Below are 27964 nucleotides of genomic sequence, written 5' to 3'. Positions count from 1 at the left end.
AGAGCTGGGTCAGGTAGGGGTGTTTCCTACCTTGGTCTGGAAGCAGCAGAACAGCTGGGTCAGGTAGGGGTGTTTCCTACCTTGGTCTGGAAGCAGCAGACGAGCTGGGTCAGGTAGGAGTGTTTCCTACCTTGGTCTGGAAGCAGCAGAAGAGCTGGGTCAGGTAGGGGTGTTTCCTACCTTGGTGTGGAAGCAGCAGAAGAGCTGGGTCAGGTAGGGGTGTTTCCTACCTTGGTCTGGAAGCAGCAGAAGAGCTGGGTCAGGTAGGTGTGTTTCCTACCTTGGTCTGGAAGCAGCAGAAGAGCTGGGTCAGGTAGGGGTGTTTCCTACCTTGGTCTGGAAGCAGCAGAAGAGCTGGGTCAGGTAGGGGTGTTTCCTACCTTGGTCTGGAAGCAGCAGAAGAGCTGGGTCAGGTAGGGGTGTTTCCTACCTTGGTCTGGAAGCAGCAGAAGAGCTGGGTTAGGTAGGGGTGTTTCCTACCTTGGTCTGGAAGCAGCAGAAGAGCTGGGTCAGGTAGGGGGGTTTCCTACCTTGGTCTGGAAGCAGCAGAAGAGCTGGGTCAGGTAGGGGTGTTTCCTAGCCAGGGCCAGGATGCGTTTCTCTGTCAGGGTACAGTCCACATCATCATCCTGCAGGATCACGTCTTTCTTCAGCACCTTCACAGCATAGACCTCATCTGTTCCTTTCAGCTCAGCCAGCATCACCTACAGGGAAGAACCACAGAGGTTATCATACACATGCACACAAGCACGCTCACACACACACACACACACACGCACACGCACACGCACACGCACACACACTGCTACTGCAACAACACTCAAGCCACTGACTCATTATATCTGAGGTTTAAATTAAGAGGAAAGAGACACATGAAATGATTTAGGAGGAAAAACCAACCAAACCCAAAGTACTCTGTACAACAACTAGCCCAATGGAACCAATGGAAGAGCTGACTGCTCTTAGCATCAATGGTAGAGAAAGAGAGAGATGACAGACAGACAGACAGACAGACAGACAGACAGACAGACAGACAGACAGACAGACAGACAGACAGACAGACAGACAGACAGACAGTAAGTAAGTACTGTACTGTACTGTACTGTACCGTACCTTTCCGAAGCTGCCTTTGCCCAGGACCTTGATGAAGAGGAAGTCCTGCAGGGTCATCCTCTTGGTCTGGATGATCTTGAGTTCTCCGTTCTCCCGGGCCTCGCCTCCCTCTGAGCCCACCCCCACCCTGCTGGAAGAGGAGGACGAGGCTGACTTGTGTTCCTGTCCACGTTGCTCAAACGACAGCGCCTTGCGGATGTTCTCCAACTCTTTCAGGTCTGGGAGAGAAACCAGAGAGGTAAAGGAGGAATAAGAGTGTGTTCCTCTGTGTAAGGGCAGGGGTGGAAATAATAGGAAAAACACTCCCCGGAAACCTCCAAAGTACCACCATGAATTGAATGTACTGTACAGATGCACATTTTGACATGTGTGTTTGTGCATGTGTGTGTACCTTGGTCACATGGGGAGGTGGGGGCCGATTTGGATCGGTCCTCCTCTGTCTGGGGGATACATGGTAACGGCTGCTGGGGTTCTTGGGTTATCTATGGAGAGCAACATCCTCATTTTCACCATTATCATAATCATCGTCCTGCAATCCTTCTCATTCTCTACCACATCTCTCTACCACATATCTCTACCACATCTCTCTACCACATCTACCACATCTCTCTACCACATCTCTCTACCACATCTCTCTACCACATCTACCACATCTCTCTACCACATCTCTCTACCACATCTACCACATCTCTCTACCACATCTCTCTACCACATCTCTATACCATATCTAACACATCTCTCTACCACATATCTCTACCACATCTACCACATCTCTACACCACATATCTCTACCACATCTACCACATCTCTCTACCACATCTTTCCACCACATCTCTCTACCACATCGCTATACCACATCTACCACATCTCTAACACATCTAACACATCTCTCTACCACATCTAACACATCTCTCTACCACATCTCTCTACCAGATATCTCTACCACATCTCTCTACCACATCTACCTACCACATCTCTCCACCACATCTCTCTACCACATCTACCACATCTCTCTACCACATCTCTCTACCACATCTACCACATCTCTATACCATATCTACCACATATCTCTAACACATCTACCACATCTCTCTACCACATCTCTCTACCACATCTCTCTACCACATCTCTCTACCACATCTACCACATCTCTATACCATATCTAACACATCTCTCTACCACATCTCTCTACCACATCTCTCCACCACATCTCTCTACCACATATCTCTAACACATCTAACACATCTCTCTACCACATCTCTCTACCACATCTCTCTACCACATCTCTCTACCACATCTCTATACCATATCTAACACATCTCTCTACCACATCTCTCTACCACATCTCTCCACCACATCTCTCTACCACATATCTCTAACACATCTTTCTACCACATCTCTCTACCACATCTCTCTACCACATCTCTCTACCACATCTCTCTACCACATCTCTATACCATATCTAACACATCTCTCTACCACATCTCTCTACCACATCTCTCCACCACATCTCTCTACCACATATCTCTACCACATCTACCACATCTCTCTACCACATCTCTCTACCACATCTCTCTACCACATCTACCACATCTCTATACCATATCTAACACATCTCTCTACCACATCTCTCTACCACATCTCTCCACCACATCTCTCTACCACATATCTCTAACACATCTAACACATCTCTCTACCACATCTCTCTACCACATCTCTCCACCACATCTCTCTACCACATCTCTCCACCACATCTCTCTACCACATCTTTCTACCACATATCTCTACCACATCCACCACATCTCTCCACCACATCTCTCTACCACATCTCTCTACCACATATCTCTACCACATCTAACACATCTATCCACCACATCTCTCTACCACATCTCTCTAACACATCTCTCTACCACATATCTCTAACACATCTAACACATCTCTCTACCACATCTCTCTACCACATCTCTCGACCACATCTCTCTACCACATCTACCACATCTCTCTAACACATCTACCACATCTCTCTACCACATATCTCCACCACATCTCTCTACCACATCTCTCTACCACATCTCTCTACCACATCTCTCCACCACATCTCTCTACCACATATCTCTAACACATCTAACACATCTCTCTACCACATCTCTCTACCACATCTCTCTACCACATCTCTCTACCACATCTCTATACCATATCTAACACATCTCTCTACCACATCTCTCTACCACATCTCTCCACCACATCTCTCTACCACATATCTCTAACACATCTCTCTACCACATCTCTCTACCACATCTCTCTACCACATCTCTCTACCACATCTCTCTACCACATCTCTATACCATATCTAACACATCTCTCTACCACATCTCTCTACCACATCTCTCCACCACATCTCTCTACCACATATCTCTACCACATCTACCACATCTCTCTACCACATCTCTCTACCACATCTCTCTACCACATCTCTCTACCACATCTACCACATCTCTATACCATATCTAACACATCTCTCTACCACATCTCTCCACCACATCTCTCTACCACATATCTCTAACACATCTAACACATCTCTCTACCACATCTCTCTACCACATCTCTCCACCACATCTCTCCACCACATCTCTCTACCACATCTTTCTACCACATATCTCTACCACATCCACCACATCTCTCCACCACATCTCTCTACCACATATCTCTACCACATCTAACACATCTATCCACCACATCTCTCTACCACATATCTCTAACACATCTAACACATCTCTCTACCACATCTCTCTACCACATCTCTCGACCACATCTCTCTACCACATCTACCACATCTCTCTAACACATCTACCACATCTATCCACCACATCTCTCTACCACATCTCTCTAACACATCTCTCTAACACATCTCTCTACCACATCTACCACATCTCTCTACCACATCTACCACATCTCTCTACCACATATCTCCACCACATCTCTCTACCACATCTCTCTACCACATCTACCACATCTCTCTAACACATCTACCACATCTATCCACCACATCTCTCTACCACATATCTCTACCACATCTCTCTACCACATCTCTCTACCACATCTACCACATCTCTCTACCACATCTCTCTACCACATCTACCACATCTATCCACCACATCTCTCTACCACATCTCTCTACCACATCTCTCTACCACATCTCTCTACCACATCTACCACATCTCTCTACCACATCTACCACATCTCTCTACCACATATCTCCACCACATCTCTCTACCACATCTCTCTACCACATCTACCACATCTCTATACCATATCTAACACATCTCTCTACCACATCTCTCTACCACATCTCTCCACCACATCTCTCTACCACATATCTCTAACACATCTACCACATCTCTCTACCACATCTACCACATCTCTATACCATATCTAACACATCTCTCTACCACATCTCTCTACCACATCTCTCCACCACATCTCTCTACCACATATCTCTAACACATCTACCACATCTCTCCACCACATCTCTCTACCACATCTCTCTACCACATCTCTCCACCACATCTCTCTACCACATATCTCTAACACATCTAACACATCTCTCTACCACATCTCTCTACCACATCTCTCTACCACATCTCTCCACCACATCTCTCTACCACATCTCTCCACCACATCTCTCTACCACATCTTTCTACCACATATCTCTACCACATCTCTCCACCACATCTCTCTACCACATCTCTCTACCACATATCTCTACCACATCTAACACATCTATCCACCACATCTCTCTACCACATCTCTCTAACACATCTCTCTACCACATATCTCTAACAGATCTAACACATCTCTCTACCACATCTCTCTACCACATCTCTCGACCACATCTCTCTACCACATATCTCCACCACATCTCTCTACCACATCTCTCTACCACATCTCTATACCATATCTAACACATCTCTATACCATATCTAACACATCTCTCTACCACATCTCTCCACCACATCTCTCTACCACATCTCTCTACCACATCTACCACATCTCTATACCATATCTAACACATCTCTCTACCACATCTCTCCACCACATCTCTCTACCACATATCTCTAACACATCTACCACATCTCTCTACCACATCTCTCTACCACATCTCTCTACCACATCTCTCTACCACATCTACCACATCTCTATACCATATCTAACACATCTCTCTACCACATCTCTCTACCACATCTCTCCACCACATCTCTCTACCACATATCTCTAACACATCTCTCTACCACATCTCTCTACCACATCTCTCTACCACATCTCTCCACCACATCTCTCTACCACATCTCTCCACCACATCTCTCTACCACATCTTTCTACCACATATCTCTACCACATCTCTCCACCACATCTCTCTACCACATCTCTCTACCACATATCTCTACCACATCTAACACATCTATCCACCACATCTCTCTACCACATCTCTCTAACACATCTCTCTACCACATATCTCTAACACATCTAACACATCTCTCTACCACATCTCTCTACCACATCTCTCTACCACATCTACCACATCTCTCTAACACATCTACCACATCTATCCACCACATCTCTCTACCACATCTCTCTACCACATCTACCACATCTCTCTACCACATCTACCACATCTCTCTACCACATATCTCCACCACATCTCTCTACCACATCTCTCTACCACATCTCTCTACCACATCTACCACATCTCTCTAACACATCTACCACATCTATCCACCACATCTCTCTACCACATCTCTCTACCACATCTCTCTACCACATATCTCTACCACATCTATCCACCACATCTCTCTACCACATATCTCTACCACATCTATCCACCACATCTCTCTACCACATCTCTCTACCACATCTCTCTACCACATCTCTCTACCACATCTACCACATCTCTCTACCACATCTACCACATATCTCCACCACATCTCTCTACCACATCTACCACATCTCTCTAACACATCTACCACATCTATCCACCACATCTCTCTACCACATATCTCTACCACATCTCTCTACCACATCTCTCTACCACATCTCTCTACCACATCTACCACATCTCTCTACCACATCTCTATACCACATCTACCACATCTCTCTAACACATCTAACACATCTATCCACCACATCTATCCACCACATCTCTCTACCACATATCTCTACCACATCTCTCTACCACATCTACCACATCTCTCTACTACATCTCTCTACCACATCTCTCTACCACATCTCTCTACCACATCTACCACATCTCTCTGCCACATCTACCACATCTCTCTACCACATCTACCACATCTCTCTACCACATCTACCACATCTCTCTACCACATCTACCACATCTCTCTACCACATCTCTATACCACATCTACCACATCTCTCTAACACATCTAACACATCTATCCACCACATCTATCCACCACATCTCTCTACCACATCTCTCTACTACATCTCTCTACCACATCTACCACATCTACCACATCTAGATGTTGGACTTAATGCACTTTAGCACTTGCACTTCAACATGTAGCATAATTCTGTCATTTTTATGAAATTGCACTTATCCAGCCTACTTTCTTGTAAATATCCTTTGCTATCTGTTTTAAAATATGTGATTTTGTTTGTATGTATTGCAGAGGCGTGGACTCGAGTCACATGACTTGGACTTGACTTGGTAGAAAATAAAACAACTTGAGACGACTTCGACTTGGAGCCTCACGACTCGGGACTCGATTTAGACTTGAGACTGATGACTTGAAATTATCTGGCCAGATTTTGTAACGTTTTGTCACTGATTTTGTGGCACAGAGTCTACGTGGATTAGGCTACTCTCAACGTAGCCAAAGACAGTATCTCACTTGCAAAAAAAAACTTGTATGATACTCACACTCGACCCTCTGATTGAATCAGCAAACTGTCAATCAACACAGGTCGGGTGACCTACAGTAGTGCTGTGAGAAGGTTTTGGGGGGTTGCGAGTGTGAAACTGAATCGGAAAAAATACATAAAAATGTCATTCATATTTTAATAGACTAGATATAGCCTACCATCTATATTTTATATTTATACCTTTGTTTATTTGATCTGGTTACTAACACAGGCCTAGGGCATTGCACCAAATTCTTGAAATCTGTGTTTCAGAACCCAAAAATGACACGCCTTGACTGTTGACCAATGACCAGTCATCAGCATTGGGGTGCAAAGGCGGGCGCACACATCCAGATTAGTGACCAGAAAACACTGGTTTAATTTTCCCCGGTTTTACCTATATTAATATTTTTCTATATAAAGTAACGTTTTGCAACCCACTATGGATGCATCTTTTCCACAATAGGCTAACTGGTGATTTCATTGACCATTTTCATATTTCAGATAGGCCTAGTTTGGGTGTGTTATAATGATATAACTGAGTGGTGGTACTGCATATGTCTAAAGATAGCTGTAACATCGTACTACCTGCAATACTCATGGGATGAAGATGTAACATTCTGGCGAATTAACTAGGATATTTGTGAGGAAGAAAAAAAGTCTACAGACAAATCATGCTTTCCATCTGATACTGCAACACCCCAGCCACAGGATCCTGCAACCTCGCTGCATACAGGTAGGGTTGGCCATATGATCCTGCAACCTCGCTGCATACAAGTAGGGTAGGCCATATGATCCTGCAACCTCACTGCATACAGGTAGGGTAGGCCATATGATCCTGCAACCTCACTGCATACAAGTAGGGTTGGCCATATGATCCTGCAACCTCGCTGCATACAAGTAGGGTAGGCCATATGATCCTGCAACCTCACTGCATACAGGTAGGGTAGGCCATATGATCCTGCAACCTCACTGCATACAGGTAGGGTAGGCCATATGATCCTGCAACCTCGCTGCATACAAGTAGGGTAGGCCATATGATCCTGCAACCTCACTGCATACAGGTAGGGTAGGCCATATGATCCTGCAACCTCACTGCATACAGGTAGGGTAGGCCATATGATCCTGCAACCTCACTGCATACAGGTAGGGTAGGCCATATGATCCTGCAACCTCGCTGCATACAGGTAGGGTTGGCCACAGGATCCTGCAACCTCGCTGCATACAAGTAGGGTAGGCCATATGATCCTGCAACCTCGCTGCATACAGGTAGGGTAGGCCATATGATCCTGCAACCTCGCTGCATACCGGTAGGGTAGGCCGTATGATCCTGTAACCCCTGCTGCATACCGGTAGGGTAGGCCATATGATCCTGTAACCCCTGCTGCATACAGGTAGGGTAGGCCGTATGATCCTGCAAACTCGCTGCATACCGGTAGGGAAGGCTGTATGATCCTGTAACCCCTGCTGCATACAGGTAGGGTAGGCTGTATGATCCAGTAACCCCCGCTGCATACCAGTGGGGTAGGCCGTATGATCCTGTAACCCCCGCTGCATACCGGTAGGGTAGGCCGTATGATCCTGTAACCCCCGCTGCATACCGGTAGGGTAGGCTGTATGATCCAGTAACCCCCGCTGCATACCGGTGGGGTAGGCCGTATGATCCTGTAACCCCCGCTGCATACCGGTAGGGTAGGCCGTATGATCCTGTAACCCCCGCTGCATACCGGTGGGGTAGGCCGTATGATCCTGTAACCCCCGCTGCATACCGGTAGGGTAGGCTGTATGATCCTGTAACCCCCGCTGCATACCGGTGGGGTAGGCCGTATGATCCTGTAACCCCCGCTGCATACCGGTAGGGTAGGCCGTATGATCCTGTAACCCCCGCTGCATACCGGTAGGGTAGGCCATATGATCCTGTAACCTCCAGATCTCAGAACTGTTTTGTGGTGTATTATTTTTTCAAAACCCAATAATGTCCTCATCTTAAAGGTACCTAAAGTACAGAGTATCAAAATCCTGAGACATTTGTAAAAAAAAAAAAGGGGGTAAGGGGGTGCAATAGCAGATACAGTTCAGCCATAAGACTCTATCACTTCTGAATTAGACATGTTCAGATCTTAAGAAGACTGTAGCTATTTGAATACAGAAATGATAGAATAACACTATTTTACCAAGATAGAGTCAGAATACCTCATCAAATACATTAAGAAATGCATTATGATCTTTAGATAAATTACTGTCGTCACTGAAAAACGATGTGACATCATTTACTTTTTTTGTTGTTGCTTGCATGCTTACCCTACCTGCTGGCTAGACTGGCCTAAACCATACTTAGAGGGAGATGGCAAAGATGTGTTCTGATTGGTCCGTCTATATTTGTTCAGGCTTGTGATTGGATTGCAGATAGACCCTTATAGCACCAATTTCAAATGGATTTATGCAGATAGAACATTCTAGTTGTATTTCTTTTTTCAAATAAAATTGGCTTTAAAAATAATATAACATTACAAACATATGAAGAACCATCTAAAGATCTATTATATGTGACTAACTCATTTCTGACTAAAATGTCAGATAGAACCTTAGAACCTAGGTCTCAATTTGTAGTTGAACAAGTCATTGCATGTATAGATTTTTTTTTACTTGACTTGGAAAAACTGGTGACTCGACTCCACTTGACTTGCTCTTAGAATGCACAACTTGGTATTGACTCAAGACTCGACCCGTTTGACTTGGGACTCAATGACTTGGACTTGACTCGAGACTCGACCCGTTCGACTTGGTATTCAACTTGAGACTTGGACCTTATGACTTGAGACTTGCTTGTGACTGAAATAATATTGACATGGTCCCACCTCTGATGTATTGTGACTGCTGCAAAATGACTTGCCTCATTGAGGACATACAATTTTTCTGAATCTGAATTCTCATCAATTATTGCCCTGATCACCCCCTGCCCCTCGCCCCTACCCATACCCCTGCTCCTCGCCCATACCCCTGCTCCTTGCCCATACCCATACCCCTCGCCCCTACCCATACCCCTGCTCCTCGCCCATACACCTACCCATACCCCTGCTCTTCGCCCATACACCTACCCATACCCCTGCTCCTCGCCCATACCCCTGCTCCTTGCCCATACCCATACCCCTACCCTTCGCCCCTGCCCCAAACCCCTGCTCCTTGCCCATACCCCTTTCTCTCGCCCCTGCCCCATGCCCCTGCTCCTCGCTCCTGCCCAAGGCAGTGCCCCCTGACCCTGGAAGTGCCCCTTGCTCATGGCGGTTTCTCTGACCTTTTTCCTCCTCTGGGCACTGCTGGAGATCTTGTCTGGTGTGACCCCCAGGTCAGACAGAACCTTGGCAATTCCCCTCGCGTCCACCCCACAGTTAGGGGCCACGTTACTTTCACAGCGTCTGTGTACATTCACCTTGCAGACTGAGAAAGAGACCATGGTTACACCACATGCACATTCACCTTGCAAACAGAGAGAATCCATGCTATTGGACTGCATCACAATCTTCTTGACAAGTACCAAATGTTGTGAGAATGTACTATGTACAGTATGTTAGATTAGATTTCTTTATTGTCTGATTTTCACAGATATTTACTTTACGTACAAGAAAATGCACTGTGAAATGTGAAAGACATGGCAAAGACCAGACATAACATCAAACATTCACATTCATGAAAAAACAAAACAAGAATGACAGCTTAAGGACTCTTACCCCTTCCTTCCACATTACATAGCTGTCCCTCCTATATTCAATCTTTTTTTATTATAATTTTTTGTTGTTTGTGGGGGGGTAGATCAGCTTTCATATTGCAGATAGATTGTAGCGTCCATCAATGTAATTGTCTGCATCATTTCCAATCTCCCATATATATATATATATATATATATATATATATACACACATAAAGTGCATTCGTAACGTATTCAGACCCCTTGACTTTTTCCACATTTTGTTATTTTACAGCCTTATTCTAAAATGGATTAAATTAAATGTTTTCTTCATCAATCAACACACAATACCCCATAACGACAAAGTGAAAACAGGTTTTTAGAAATGTTTGCAAATTAATAAAAAATCAAAAATAGAAATGAGCTGACCATGAGATGTTACTACAACTTGATTGGAGTCCACCTGTGGTAAATTGGTTGGACATGATTTGGAAAGGCACACACCTGTCTATATAAGATCCCACAGTTGACAGTGCATGTCAGAGCAAAAACCAAGCCATGAAGTCGAAGGAATTGTCCGTAGAACTCCGAGAAACGATTGTGTCAAGGCACAGATCTGGGGAATGGTACTAAAACATTTCTACAGCATTGAAAGTCCCCAGAACACAGTGGCCTCCATCATTCTTAAATGGCAGAAGTATGGAACCATCAAGACTCTGCTCTGCCAAACTGAGCAATCAGGGGAGAAGGGCCTTGGTCAGGGAGGTGACCCAGAACCCGATGGTCACTCTGACAGAGCTCTAGAATTCCTCTGTGGAGATGGGACAACCTTCCAGAAGGACAACCATCTCTGCAGCACTCCACCAATCAAGCCTTTATGGTAGAGTGGCCAGACGGAAGCCACTCCTCAGTAAAAGGTACATGACAGCCCACTTGGAGTTTGTCATTAGGCACCTAAAGGACTCTCAGGGCTGATGAAACCAAGATTGAAGTCCTTGGCGTGAACGGAAAGCGTCACGTCTGGAGGAAACCTAGCACCAACCCTATGGTGAAGCATGGTGGTGGCAGCATCATGCTGTGGGGATATTTTTCTGCGGCAGGGACTGGGAAACTAGTCAGGATCGAGTGAAAGATGAACGGAGCAAAGTACAGAGAGATGCTTGATGAAAACCTGCTCCAGAGCACTCAGGACCTCAGACTTGGGCGAACGTTCACCTTCCAACAGGACAACGACCCAAAGCACACAGCCAAGACAACGCAGGAGAGGCTTTGGGACAAGTCTCTGAATGTCCTTGAGTAGCCCAGCCAGAGCCGTTCTTGAACCCGAACGAACTTGATCTCGAACCCGATCTCTGGAGACCTGAAAATAGCTGTGCAGCGATGCTTACCATCCAACCTGACAGAGCTTGAGAGGATCTGCAGAGAAAAATGGGAGAAACTCCCCAAATACAGGTATGCCAAGCTTGTAGTGTCATACCCAAGAAGACTCGAGGCTGTAATCGCTGCCAAAGGTGCTTCAACAAAGTACAGAGTATTGGGTCTGAATACTTATGTAAATGTGATATTTTTTGTTGTTTTTTGTTTTATACATCTGCAAAAAAAAATATATATATGTTTTACCTTTGTCATTATGTGGTATTGTGTGTAGACTGATGAGGTTAAAAAATGAATTCATTATAGAGTAAGGCTGTAACATAACACAATGTGGGAAAAGTCAAGGGGTCTGAATACTTTCCAAATGCACCGTATATATAAATATACATACATATACACATGCATATCCTATACTCAATCTTACACGTCCCCTTAATGTCCAAGGTCCCTGAGCGTCGCACATAATGTTATTGCACACCACTATAGTTTCAATGTCCATGATTAGTAGTGAGTAGTAGTGCATTTGTTTATATATGTCAGTGTGTGTGTGTGTGTGTGTGTGTGTGTGTGTGTGTGTGTGTGTGTGTGTGTGTGTGTGTGTGTGTGTGTGTGTGTGTGTGTTTGTGCGTTTGCCTGTGTGTGTGCTTGTGTGCTGGCATACCTTTGCATTGCAGCCCTTGTCTGAGCAGTCCCCACAGTAGTGATCCACAGTGGTCACAGAAGGTTAGGACTTTGAAGTTGTGAATACCAAACTTATGAGGCATATTAACGCTGAACCGCTGGGATCCAACCTGCAGGGGGAGACAAAGAGCACTGACGATAACACAGTCACACCCCTAGATTGATTCACCTCATAATAACTAATATGTGGAGATGCCTACCTCCTCTGGTGTAGTGTCCTCTTTGTCTTTCTTCATCCCAGCACACTTTGTGATGATGAGCTCGTGGCAGCGCTTATGGACTACACACGTGCACACTAGGAGACACCAGACAACTCAGTCATTCACTTTCATTTCAACACGTTAGTTGACTTATCACTAAAGGCCCTATTACGTATAGAGTGATAGGAATACATATTGGTGTGCAGATAGATGTCACACAGAGAAACTGTCAGTAAGGAGAGAGAAAGTAGCTATATCACCTTGACACTGGTAGCCCTGTTTCCCGATCACACCCCTGTTGAGATAGATACATAGTCTCACTGACGTTTCACTCAATGCAACATACAGTCAGATTCAAAATGGAACATTATTATGTTACATCAGTGGAATTGTAAGGTATTGCTTAGAATGAAGTGAATATGTTTGGATCCAAAATAAATATTTCCTGACCCAATTTAAAACGTTTCAAACTCCTTGCTATATTTGAAGACCCTCGCAGCTTTGTCACATTCACATACATTTTTTTCATGTTTCTGATTGAAGGCACAATCTGTCATTTCAACAGCCTGACTGTGCTTCAAGTATACTGTAATTAAAGCTATTTTTCCCTTTTCCTGTTGAAAAACAATATCCCACGTATAAATACAGTAATGTGGACACACTTGAAGGTAAAAAAATATGTTTTGAGCAGAATAAAGTGCAAACTTTATGTAGTCGGCCATTCAGGGAGTTGGTCAATGGTGCCCTGATGTCATCGGCCTCCCCCCTTGCTTGGGGGAACAATGGAGAAACAATAGAGTACCACAGTATGAGTCATAATACCCATTAAACCTAGCGGTCAAACAAGGAAATGGTTCCAATCGTTTGTCCACCATTCATTTTTCCCATAAGGGATTTTAGAAACACTTAAAATAAGGGCTGTGTTTTGTGTATTCTTACCCTGGCGTGACGTTTTGATAACCATGTAAATCTCTCTCGGACAAGGTGACTTTTATCAATATATTCGGCTCTATTTACTCTCAGATTTGAAAATCCTAATTAGCATCAAAGTAGACATCATGCAAGACTACAAATCCCTGCAATCTCCTGCACGTCATCTCTAGCTGACACCTTTGCTAACAGGTATTGTGTCAATTTAAAATGTGCGCAAGACAGTTTACAGAATTGTCCATTTAAAGAAATGTAGCCAATTTATTTAATACTAAATGTAGCTAGCTTTAGATAGTTAATCCAGAGATACTTACTATTGCCTCTATTCGGCAGTCTCGTCCAGATCATCATGGCATTTGTAGTTCTTTATGATAGCCACATTAGCAGTTAATTACCATTTAATTTTGGGGGTGTAAATACAGGTGAATATATTGATTAAAGTAGTCTTGTCCTCGAGAAATGTACACGATTATCAAAACATCACGCCAGGATAAGCCTACACGAAACACAGCCCTTATTTTAAGTGTTTCTAAAATTCCTTATGGATAAAATGAATGGTGGAAAAACGATTGGAACCATTTCCATGTTTGACCAATAAATGTTATGGATATTATGACACCTCCACCGTGGGGCTCTATAGAGAACAAAAGGAAAGGAAAGGAAAGGCCCACCCCCCCACTAGTACCATGTCATGAAGATACCTGGACCACCAATTGAGATGTGCCTTTTGCTAAGTAAATCAGGTTATAAATGCAGACTGGAGTGCGACTTTAATTGAAATTGAACCATTGAACAGCAGGAATTCTTACAGACTGTGCCTCTCATTCTAATTTAATAAGTTCATCAGGTACAGTGCTAGGTGCTACATGTCAGGTTCCTGAGCCATAGCAGTGTGTTCTGCCACCTTTAGCAGAGCTGTCACTGTGGCAATGTGGCTATATTTTATGGCTGAGTCGGGGTGTGAGAGGGGGAGGAGGGGGTGGAGGGAAGATGGAGAGGCTGGGCCTGAAATAGCCACAGCTGTGTGCTAACACTCTTTATCACCTCTGTCAGGGAGACACGTCACACCATTACCCCCCTGTTACACTTATGGCCAATTTCCACCTGAGACTTACCGCAGTGTTTTACCAAAAAGGCTCAGACTTTTTTGTGTCCACCTCCATGGACCATCTCCAGTGTCTCACTGGGCAATGGCCTCAGCTGACCTGCTCTGACTTGGAGCCAAGGCCCTGGAAACTGGGTCTTTCTAGCTGGCATTTACAGAAAAATGGCTAACTGTGAACATGGGTTAACAACTTCCACGGCAAACACCTTCTCACAAAGCAACTGTCTTAATGATGCAGAGGTTGTTGATTCTGCTCTTCACAAGTCTTTTGTGTCACACTCCTAATGGAAACACCGTTCCCCAAAAATAACACTAGAGCTTACATGAACATAAACACTGACGACACACTGGTGTGGGGTAAGTCTCAGGTGGAAATGGGAGCTTCTGAAAATGCGACAGTATCCTGCAGTCAGTTAGGGACCTTTTGACAGCGACACTGTGTTTCAAAGTTCATCAGAGAACTGGAGGCACTTGTCAGTGAGAGAAAGACTATTGTGCACTACCATCAAGACTCATGTTGTATCAATGAGATACTGTTAAAAGTAACATCAACCTGTAGGCAGGCACTGTTCCCAGTTCAGATCAGACTCTTCTCACAGCTTTAAGACACTCGGACTCTGTGTGCTCTACAGTGATCTGTTAGGTCATAAGCCCTGGGAAGCAGGAATTGTCAGCTTGTACTACAGATGCGTGCTTGGTGCATGTAGCTTGGTGCCATCGGGGAGCAGAGAACCAGCTGGACTCTCCAGCATAAAGCTTCCACTGTCACACTGTAATGGCTAGCCTAGGGGCTTTTCCCATTGTCTCCATGGCAACACTGACAGACAAGAGCGCCGACCGTCCATGACCACGCATATAAAGTCTCTATAAGCTGACGTAGGTAGGTGTGTGTGTGTGTCTCTCACCATATAAAGTATCTACAGGCTAACATAGGTAGGTGTGTGTGTGTCTCTCACCATATAAAATCTCTGCAGTGGGAGCAGTAGGTAGGCTGTCGTAGGTATGTGGCCATGAACTTGTGTCCGTTGACCTGATGGACCCTCCTTCGTACGGCACCCTGCCTCTTCCTAGGCCGCATGCGCTCCCGAAACACACGCTCCTCTGCATTCTCACTGGAGCCTGGAGCTGGAGAAACACATTATTAGCAAAACCAAGGAATCATAAGATTGTAACATGGGAAACACATGACTTCCTCTTTAATGTATCAACTGGTACACAACAGAATGCCACAAGAAGGAGGCTGATGAATTATTTCACATTGGTGAAGAGTCTGCCAGTAGTATGATTCTCCACAGTGCTACTCCAACCCCCATACAGCTGGGAGGGAATGGAACAGTCTAGTGCTACTCCAAACACCTTAAAGCTGGGAGGGAATGTCCAGTGCTGCAGGGGTGTCATTTAAGCAACAAGGCCCGAGGGGGTGTGGTATATGGCCAATATACCACGTTCTTAGGCACGACGCCTAAGAGTGTGCCTGGACACAGCCCTTAGCCGTGGTACACTACATGACCAAAAGTGGGTGGATACCTGCTTGTCGAGCATCTAATTCCAAAATCATGGGCTTAAATATGGAGTTGGTCCCCCCTTTGCTGCTATAACAGCCTCCACTCTTCTGGGAAGGCTTTCCACTAGATGTTGGAACATTGTTGAAGGGACTTGCTTCCATTCAGCCACAAGAGCAGGTTGGGCACTGATGTTGGGCGACTAGGCCTGGCTCGCAGTCAGCGATTCAATTCATCCCAAAGGTGTTCGATGGGTTTGAGGTCAGGGCTCTGTGCAGGCCAGTCAAGTTCTTACACACCGATCTCGACAAACCATTTTTGTATGAACCTCGCTTTGTACACAGGGGCATTGTCATGCTGAAACAGGAAAGGGCCTCTCCCAAACTGTTGCCACAAAGTTGGAAGCACAAAATTGTCTACAATGTCATTGTATGCTGTAGAGTTAAGATTTCCCTTCACTGGAACCTAGGCGCCTAGCCAGAACCATGAAAAACAGTCCCAGACCATTATTCCTCCTCCACCAAACTTTACAGTTGGCACTATGCATTGGTGCAGGTAGCGTTCTCCTGGCATCCGTCAAACCTAGATTCATTCGTCGGACTGCCAGATGGTGAAGCGTGATTCATCACTCCAGTGAGCTTTACACCACTCCAGCCGACGCTTGGCATTGTGCATGGTGATCTTAGGCTTGTGTTCGGCTGCTCGGCCATGGAAACCCAATTCATGAAGCTCCCGACAAAAAGTTATTGTGGTGACGTTGCTTCCAGAGGCAGTTTTGCAACAATTTTTACATACTACGTGCTTCAGCAGTCAGCGGTCCCGTTCTGTGAGCTTGTGTGGCCTAATACTTCGTGGCTGAGCAGTTGTTGCTCCTAGACGTTTCCACTTCACAATAACAGCACTTACAGTTGACCGGGGCAGCTCGAGCAGGGCAGACATTTTACGAACTGACTTGTTGGTAAGGTGGCACTATGACGGTGCCACGTTGAAAGTCACTGAGCTCTTCAGTAAGGCTATTCTACTGCCAATGTTTGTCTATGGAGTTTGCATGGCTGTGTGCTCGATTTTATACACCTGTCATCAACGGTGTGGCTGAAATAGCCGAATCCACTAATTTGAAGGGGTGTCCACATACTTTTGTACATATAGTGCATTTGGAAAGTATTCAGACCCTTTGACTTTTTCCACATTTTGTTACGTTACAGCCTTATTCTAAAATGTATTAAAAAAACATTTCTCAGCAATCTACACACTATACCGCATAATGATGAAGTAAAAACAGTTTTTTAGACATTTTTGCAAATGTATTAAATATAACAGAAATACCTTATTTACATAAGTATTCAGACTCTTCGCTATGAGACTCGAAATTGAGTTCAGGTGCATCCTGTTTCCATTGATCCTCCTTGAGATTTCTACAACCTGATTGGAGTCCACCTGTGGTAAATGATTGGACATGATTTGGAAAAGCACACACCTGTCTATATAAGGTCCCACAGTTGACAGTGCCAGTTGACAGTTGTCAGAGCAAAAACCAAGCGAGGTCGAAGGTCGAAGGAATTGTCCGTAGAGCTCCGAGACAGGATTGTGTCGAGGCACAGATCTGGGAAAGGGTACCAAAACATTTCTGCAGCATTGAAGGTCCCCAAGAACACAGTGGCCTCCATCATTCTTAAATGGAAGAAGTTTGGAACCACCAAGACTCTTCCTACAGCTGGCCGCACGACCAAACTGAGCAATCGGGAGTAAGGGCCTTGGTCAGGGAGGTGACCAAGAACCCGATGTTCACTCTGACAGAGCACTAGAGTTCCTCTGTGGAGATGGGAGAAGCTTCCAGAAGGACAATCATCTCTGCAGCACTCCATTAATCAGGCCTTTATGGTAGAGTGGCCAGACGGAAGCACTCCTTAATAAAAGGCACATGACAGCCCGCTTGGAGTTTGCCAAAAGGCACCTAAAGACTCTCAGACCATGAGAAACAATACTCTCTGGTCTGATGAAACCAAGATCCACCTCTTTGACCTGAATGCCAAGTATCACCTCTGGAGGAAACCTGGCACCATCCCTACGATGAAGCATGGTGGTGGCAGCATCATACGGTGGGGATGTTTTTCAGCGGCAGTGACTGTGAGACTAGTCAGAATCGAGGGAAAGATGAACGTAGCAAAGTACAGAAAGATCCTTGATGAAAACCTGCTCCAGAGCGCTCATGACCTCAGACTGGGGTGAAGGTTCACCTTCCAACAGGACAACGACCCTAAGCACACAGTCAAGACTAGAGCAATAAAATAACAGTTTTGTCATACCCATGATATATCACGGCTGTCAGCCAATCAGCATTCAGGGATCGAAGCACCCAGTTTATAATTACACATGACTACCTCTAGATGGTGGTACTTCCGCAGAGGTGAATACACACAGATAATTCCCTCAACAACCTCAACGCTATGCAGATGCTGGAGAGGTGATTAACAGGCTTGTCTCACACACGCGCGCGCGCACACACACACACACACACACACACACACACACACACACACACACACACACACACACACACACACACACACACACACACACACACACAGAGAAAACTTGTAATCAAACATTTGTCTCGTCCGGATAAGATAGCCTATATGCTACCTAGCTAACCAGTGACTGATTCAACCTTAACTAAGAAGAATGCAGGATATGACATGCTGGTGATTGAGCTCTCTCCCAGTGTCCCAGTGTGAGTGTGTATGTAGTGTACTGTAGCTGCTGAGGTCTGGATCAATGGATTGACGGTGTAGGCTGTGACACAGAGCAACCATATTGGAGACCTGTCAGCCCTACTCACCAGGGCAGCAGACAAGGTCACTCAGAGAGCTGCACAGGAGAGAGCTGCACATCTCTCTCTCTCTCTCTCTCTCTCTCTTACACAGCTTCACACATTTACTGTATGCACACAGCACATACTTGTACATGGACACGCACACACGCACACACACACACACACACACACACACACACACACACACACACACACACACACACACACACACACACACACACACACACACACACACACACACACACACACACTCCCTGTTGTGGATTGCTTAGGTTTAGATTACACTCTGTCACTTTGTTAATTATACTGTCATACTGTTATATGTCATACAGACGAACTAAGAAAACAGAACTTGTTATATCAACGGTATGTTACTGGTAGGTGACAGCCCCCTGCCACATGGTCTGGTAGGTGACAACCCCCTGCCACATGGTCTGGTAGGTGACAGCCCCCTGCCCAATGGTCTGGTAGGTGACAACCCCCTGCCACATGGTCTGGTAGGTGACAACCCCCTGCCACATGGTCTGGTAGGTGACAGCCCCCTGCCACATGGTCTGGTAGGTGATAACCCCCTGCCACAGTTCTTTTCAGATAACCTAAAGGTCTAGTGGTTCACTCTGACCCAGAAAAAAACACTGAGTGAAAGCAGTGGGATCTAGGTCCATCCAGGGATTCACTGTCAGACAGACACAACCCTAAGGTGTCGGCACAGTGCTGGTTGTATTACTGCTGAGTAAGACCCCAGGTCTGCATGCCCCCCTGCACACAATACACTGACTGGCACATTTTGGTTTCTGGGGTCAACTGACGCTGTGTGTAATTTTACCTGTAACTGGGAGCAACAGCTGCGCCACAATGAAGTCATGTCCATTGTTGAAAAAATCTCTCTCTCCGCTCTCTCTCCCCTCAGTGTGCCAGGGTGTTGTATCATATATGACCACTGTGTGGAGCTGCAAGATCAGGCCTTGTCTGTCTGTCTGTCTGTCTGTCTGTCTGTCTGTCTGTCTGTCTGTCTGTCTGTCTGTCTGTCTGTCTGTCTGTCTGTCTGTCTGTCTGTCTGTCTGTCTGTCTGTCTGTCTGTCTGTCTGTCTGTCTGCCTAACCCTAACCTAATTTGATTTAGTCAAACTTGACCCCTAAAGCTAATCAATCACACACTCCTCTCCTCACTTAACTCTATACAGCACAGAGAGAGAGAGAGACAGAGAGACAGAGAGAGAGAGAGAGAGACAGAGAGAGAGACAGAGAGAGACAGAGATAGAGAGAGAGACAGAGAGAGACAGAGAGAGACAGAGAGAGAGAGAGAGAGAGAGAGAGAGAGAGAGACAGAGAGAGAGAGACAGAGAGAGACAGAGAGACAGAGAGAGAGAGAGAGAGAGAGAGAGAGAGAGAGAGAGAGAGAGAGAGAGAGAGAGAGAGAGAGAGAGAGAGAGAGAGAGAGAGAGAGAGACAGACAGAGAGAGACAGAGAGAGAGAGAGAGAGAGAGAGAGAGAGAGAGAGAGAGAGAGACTGCCCACAAAATGAGGTGGAAACTGAGCTGCACTTCCTAACCTCCTGCCAAATGTATGACCATATTAGAGACACATATTTCCCTCAGATTACACAGACCCACAAAGAATTCTAAAACAAATCCAATTTTGATAAACTCCCATATCTATTGGGTGAAATACCACAGTGTGCATTCACAGCAGCAATATGTGTGACCTGTTGCCACTAGAAAAGGGCAACCAGTGAAGAACAAACCTATATTTATTTGTATTTATTTTCCCTTTTGTACTTTAACTATTTGCACTTTAACTGTCATTACAACATTGTATAGAGACATACTATGACATTTGAAATGTCTTTATTCTTTTAGAACTTTTGTTAGTGTAATGTTAACTGTTAATTTTGTATTGTTAATTTCACTTTTGTTTATTGTATTATCTATTTCACTTGCTTTGCCAATGTAAACATTTTTCCCATGCCAATAAAGCCCCTTAAATTGAAATTGAATTGAGATACAACCAACCTCTAGCAGAGAAGTAGAGGAGAAAAGGAAAGAACGTGAGAGTAGGAACAGAAAACAGAGCAGCTATACACCACCGTTCAAAAGTTTGGGGTCACTTAGAAATGTCCTTGTTTTTGAAAGAAAAGCCTTTTTTGTCCATTAAAATTGATCAGAAATACAGTGTAGACATTGTTAATGTTGTAAATGACTATTGTAGCTGGAAACGACAGATTTTTTATGGAATATCTACATAGGCGTACAGAGGCCCATTATCAGCAACCATCACTCCTGTGTTCCAATGGCACGTTGTGTTAGCTAATCCAAGTTTATCATTTTAAAAGGCTAATTGATCATTAGAAAACCCTTTTGCAAATATGTTAGCACAGCTGAAAACTGTTGTCCTGATTAAAGAAGCAAAAAACTGTCCTTCTTTAGACAAGTTGAGTATCTGGAGCATCAGCATTTGTGCGTTCGATTACAGGGTAAAAATAGAAACAAATAACTTTCTTCTGAAACTCGTCAGTCTATTCTTGTTCTGAGAAATGAAGGCTATTCCATGTGAGAAATTGCCAAGAAACTGAAAATCTTATTAGCTAACACAGCGTGCCATTGGCTAACACAACGTGCCATTGGCTAACACAACGTGCCATTGGCTAACACAGCGTGCCATTGGCTAACACAACGTGCCATTGGAAAACAGGAGTGTTTTTTTATATTTCTCTCAAAAACAAGGACATTTCTAAGTGACCCCAAACTTTTGAACGGTAGTGTACGTTTACACACACAGGGATGTGCACACACAGGGGCACGCTCACCAGCACACACAGGCACGCTCACACGCACACACACACACACAGGCACACACACACACAGGCACACACACACACAGGCACACACAGGCACGCACGCACGCACGCGCGCACACACACACACACACACACACACACACACACACACACACACACACACACACACACACACACACACACACACACACACACACACACACACACACACACACACACACACACACACACACACACACAGTAAAATCAATGGAGTTAATCTCAAGAGCATGGAAAATCTGTTCTTGGAGAGAGTGGTGCAGGCAGGAGTGAGAATTTCCACCGACCTGACACACCCTCTGAACCAAGAGTACCAGCTCCTACCATCAGCCTGTCCATACAGAGACCTTCTGTACAAAACCGCCAGAGCCCAGAAATCATTCGTCCGCACTAGTATAAGTCAATTTGAATTTACAAACTGTGAACTGTATCAACGTGTTACCTGCTGTAGTTATTGCTTGTGGTTTATGTACTTTATGTACTTATGTGGCGATGCTGTGCTGTGGTTTGTTGAGATACAAGACAAATTTACTGAAAAAAACACAATAGAATGATAATAATAATAATATTATTGTTATTCATGTACACTACATGACCAACAGTATGTAGACATCTGCTCGTCAAACATCTCTTTCCAAAATCATGGGCCTTAACATGGAGTTGGTCCACCCTGCTGCTATAACAGCCTCCACTCTTCGGAAGGCTTTCCACTAGATGTTGGAACATTGCTGCAGGGACTTGCTTCCATTCAGCCACAAGAGTATTAGTGAGGTCGGGCACGGATGTTGGGCTGCTTAGGCCTGGCTCGCAGTCGGCGTTCCAATTCATCCCAAAGGTGTTCGATGGGTTTGAGGTCAGGACTCTGTGCAGGCCAGTCAAGTTCTTACACACCAATCTCAACCATTCCTGTATGGACCTCGCTTTGTGCATGGGGGCATTGTCATACTGAAACAAGAAAGGGCCTCTCCCAAAACTGTTGCCACAAAGTTGGAAGCACAAAATTGTCTACAATGTCATTGTATGCTGTAGAGTTAAGATTTCCCTTCAATGGAACTAAGGGGCCCAGCCCAAACCATGAAAAACAGTCCCAGACCATTATTCCTCCTCCACCAAACTTTACAGTTGGCACTATGCATTGGTGCAGGTAGCGTTCTCCTGGCATCCGTCAAACTAAGATTCGTCCATCAGACTGCCAGATGGTGAAGCATGATTCATCACTCCAGAGAACAGATTTCCATTGCTTCGGCGATGTCATTTACAAAATAGCCTCCAACACTCTACTCAACAAATTGGATGCAGTCTATCACAGTGCCATCCGTTTTGTCACCAAAGCCCCATATACTACCCACCACTGCGACCTGTATGATCTCGTTGGCTGGCCCTCGCTTCATACTCGTCGCCAAACCCACTGGCTCCAGGTCATCTACAATTCTCTGCTAGGTAAAGCCCCGCATTATCTCAGCTCACTGGTCACCATAGCAGCACCCACTCGTAGCGTGCGCTCCAGCAGGTATATCTCACTGGTCACCCCCAAAGGCAATTCTTCCTTTGGCTGCCTCTCCTTCCAGTTCTCTGCTGCCAATGACTGGAACGAACTGTAAAAATATCTGAAGCTGGAGACTCTTACCTCCCTCCTAGCTTTAAGCACCAGCTGTCAGAGCAGCTCACAGATCACTGCACCTGTACATAGCTCATCTGTAAATAGCCCATCCAATCTACCTCATCTCCATACTGTATTTATTTATTTATCTTGCTCCTTTGCACCCCAGTATCTCAACTTGCACATTCATCTTCTGCACATCCTACCATTCCAGTGTTTAATTGCTACATTGTAATTACTTTGCCACCATGGCCTACTTATTGCCTTACCTCTCTTATCCTACCTCATTTGCACATGCTGTATATAGATTTTTCTACTGTATTATTGATTGTATGTTTGTTTATTCCATGTGTAACTCTGTGTTGCATGTGTCGAACTGCTTTGCTTTATCTTGGCCAGGTCGCAGTTGCAAATGAGAACTTGTTCTCAACTAGCCTACCTGGTTAAATAAAGGTGAAATAAAATAAAATAAAAATAAATTGCTCCAGAGTCCAATGGCGGCGAGTTTTACACCACTCCAGCCAACGCTTGGCATTGCGCATGGTGATCTTAGTCTTGTGTGTGGCTGCTCAGCCATGGAAACCCATTTCATGAAGCTCTCGACGAACAGTTATTGTGCTGACATTGCTTCCAGAGGCAGTTTGGAACTCGGTAGTGAGTGTTGCAACTGAGGACAGATGATTTTTACGCACTACGTGCTTCAGCAGTCCAGTTCTGTGAGCTTGTGTGGCCTACCACTTCAAGGCTGAGCCATTGTTGTCCCTAGACATTTCCACTTTACAATAACAGCGCTTACAGTTGACCGGGGCAGCTCTAGCAGGGCAGAAATATGACCAACTGACTTGTTGGAAAGGTGGCCAAGTTAAAAGTCACTGAGCTCTTCATTAAGGCCATTCTACTGCCAATGTTTGTCCATGGAGATTGCATGGCTGTGTGCTCAATGTTATACACCTGTCAGCAACGGGTGTGGCTGAAATAGACTAATCCACTAATTTGAAGGATCCACATACTTTTGTATATATACTGTAAGTGTTCAACACCATTCCCCTCTACAGTGTCTCTTGCTAGGCCCTTCCTCACTCTGCAGGCATGATGATTCAACTCCAGAGATGAGAAACCAACCCTCAGACATACTGCGCCACACGCCCCTGCTCTCATTCTCACCCCCACGGTGTGAATGTGTGCGCCTATGTGTAGGTGCGCATGCGTGTGTGCCTGTATCAGCATGTGCGTGTGTGTGAGCATGTGCGCGCACGCTTGTGTGTAGTGTGCCTGTGTGTGTGTGTGTGTGTGTGTGTGTGTGTGTGTGTGTGTGTGTGTGTGTGTTACCGAGGGTGTGTATGTGTGTCGACGTCACCGTGGGTGTGTGTCAGGCTGTGTGTGTGTGAGTGTGTGTGTGTGTGTGTGTGTGTGTGTGTGTGTGTGTGTGTGTGTGTGTGTGTGTGTGTGTGTGTGTGTGTGTGTGTGTGTGTGTGTGTGTGTGTGTGTGTGTGTGTGTGTTCCCGAGGGTGTGTATGTGTGTCGACGTCACCGTGGGTGTGTGTCAGGCTGTGTGTGTGTGAGTGTGTGTGTCACCGAGCATGTGTGTGTGTTTGCGCCTGTGTGTGTGTTTGTGTATTTGTCTGTTTGTGGACCTGAACATTCCCAGCTCAGTCTATCTGTGACAGTTGTCCCATCTGTAGCCTTTGGCCAGACAGAAGGATGATCAGGGAGGCTGTGGAGGGGATGACTTAGTGGATGACTTTGTGGATGACTTATTGCAGGGATGGGCAACTCCAGTCCTCGGGGGGGGGTGATTGGTGTCACACTTTTGGCCCAGCCCCAGCTAACACGCCTGACTCCAATAATCAACTAATCATGATCTTCAGTTTAGAATGTAATTAGTTCAGCAGTGTTTGCTAGGGATGAAGGGAAAGTGTAACACCACTCTGGCCGCAGAGGACTGGAGTTGCCCACCCCTGACTTAGTGGATGACTTAGTGGGTAGGGATGGATGAAATCAGACCTTATCCAGAGGAGTGGATGACTTAGTGGGTAGGGATCGATGAAATCAGACCTTATCCAGAGGAGTGGATGACTTTGTGAGTAGGGATGGATGAAATCAGACCTTATCCAGAGGAGTGGATGACTTAGTGGGTAGGGATGGATGAAATCAGACCTTATCCAGAGGAGTAGATGACTTAGTGGGTAGGGATCGATGAAATCAGACCTTATCCAGAGGAGTGGATGACTTTGTGAGTAGGGATGGATGAAATCAGACCTTATCCAGAGGAGTGGATGACTTAGTGGGTAGGGATGGATGAAATCAGACCTTATCCAGAGGAGTGGATGACTTCGTGAGTACGGATGGATGAAATCAGACTTTATCCAGAGGAGTGGATGATTTAGTGGGTAGGGATGGATGAATCAGACCTTATCCAGAGGAGTGGATGACTTAGTGGGTAGGGATGGATGAAATCAGACCTTATCCAGAGGAGTAGATGACTTAGTGGGTAGGGATCGATGAAATCAGACCTTATCCAGAGGAGTGGATGACTTTGTGAGTAGGGATGGATGAAATCAGACCTTATCCAGAGGAGTGGATGACTTAGTGGGTAGGGATGGATGAAATCAGACCTTATCCAGAGGAGTGGATGACTTCGTGAGTACGGATGGATGAAATCAGACTTTATCCAGAGGAGTGGATGATTTAGTGGGTAGGGATGGATGAATCAGACCTTATCCAGAGGAGTGGATGACTTAGTGGGTAGGGATGGATGAAATCAGACCTTATCCAGAGGAGTGGATGACTTAGTGGGTAGGGATGGATGAAATCAGACCTTATCCAGAGGAGTGGATGACTTAGTGGGTAGGGATGGATGAATCAGACCTTATCCAGAGGAGTGGATGACTTCGTGGGTAGGGATGGATGACATCAGAACTTATCCAGAGGAGTGGATGACTTAGTGGGTAGGGATGGATGAATCAGACCTTATCCAGAGGAGTGGATGACTTAGTGGGTAGGGATGGATGACATCAGAACTTATCCAGAGGAGTAATAAGCAATACATCACATCTAGGTGGTGGGTTAAAGCATCGTATCTGCTTTAGTTTACGAGATTATCAGTCCCTGGCGAGGGAGGAGCTGGTTTTTACATATTGTTATTTATTTATTCTTAACAAATTTCCGTTTTTGTTGTCAATTCTCGCAATAAAAAAAAGACGTACTTATATGTTTGCTAGCTGGACAGGCAAATGATGCCAAGTACTAAATAAAGAACCAATTGAAATTCGGCAGCTAAGATGACGACTCACACAGTACAAAAGGATTTAATATCTTTCTGAGTTTTCTCTGATGTTTGTGGAACCACCTGCAACTGGACATGGACATTTATAAGATACCTGTTTTCCAGAATCGAGAACGAGGAGAATATCATGTAGTTGAAGAATCTATGGCGGTGTTTTCTATAACCTGTAACATCCAGTACTGGATACATCACATTATCTGGCTTACAATCTGTAGCTAAATTGGAGTAGGACGCAGAGCACCCTCCTCTGTCCTTCTCCTAGTAGCCTAGCTGTTGCCTTTTTTGTCTGTCAGGATGTTCATTTTCCAGCTCATAAACTACAATCCTTTGCTGTGATTTCTTTGATTCATTCTTCTCTCACTTTTGTCTCCCATGATCTATTCAGCTCTCCTCTCCTTTGTCCTGCGCCCAGAGATCAAACAAGTGTTAATCACCAAGCATGGGCTCAGCTGATTCATTCACCTGTGAGGAGAACCATCCTACTGCAGTTTGAACTAGCCCTGTCGTCACTATTTAGACGTTGAGACCAAATACGCATTTGCCTGTTGTCTTTTCTTTGTGGATTTTGTCTTACACAGTCTAGTGCAGTTTAGAGTTGAAGAACACTCACTACAGATACACATGCTTGTTTGAGCATCTCAAAGACTAAATTCAATGTAGAATCAGTTTGACGAGGTGAGAAACAGATTCAGTTTTACTATTGTAAAATGCAGTGATGAGAATTCTATTGTCCACATCAGGAGCCCAGGCTTTTGACATAGATGGTAGAGTTCTCGTCTCTGAATCACACGATCTTAAGATTCAGTCCGCTAAGGCACTTGTCTCTCTCTCTACATCGGTCAGCTACATTGGTGACCAGGGTGGGAACCTTTCGATACGCGCTATGGGGCTTGGGCACACG

The 27964-nt window shown here is 45.1% G+C and overlaps 1 protein-coding gene across 1 annotated transcript in view; it reads right to left on the bottom strand.

The window, feature by feature from the left end:
- Positions 1-27964, bottom strand: part of LOC120029376 (protein kinase C epsilon type-like) — a 128281-nt gene that overhangs the window by 34914 nt on the left and 65403 nt on the right. The window contains exons 3-10 of the mRNA XM_038974602.1: positions 15964-16132; positions 13233-13267; positions 12973-13067; positions 12753-12882; positions 10328-10470; positions 1505-1595; positions 1114-1331; positions 531-704 (exon numbers count right to left, since the gene is read on the bottom strand). Coding sequence (XP_038830530.1) covers positions 531-704; positions 1114-1331; positions 1505-1595; positions 10328-10470; positions 12753-12882; positions 12973-13067; positions 13233-13267; positions 15964-16132 — 1055 coding nt within the window. The remainder of the gene's footprint in view (positions 1-530; positions 705-1113; positions 1332-1504; positions 1596-10327; positions 10471-12752; positions 12883-12972; positions 13068-13232; positions 13268-15963; positions 16133-27964) is intronic.

This window comes from Salvelinus namaycush, chromosome 35 (assembly GCF_016432855.1).
Source record: "Salvelinus namaycush isolate Seneca chromosome 35, SaNama_1.0, whole genome shotgun sequence".
Taxonomy (NCBI): domain Eukaryota; kingdom Metazoa; phylum Chordata; class Actinopteri; order Salmoniformes; family Salmonidae; genus Salvelinus; species Salvelinus namaycush.
Note: the sequence above shows the minus strand (reverse complement) of the source record. Positions and strands in the feature narration are given on the sequence as shown.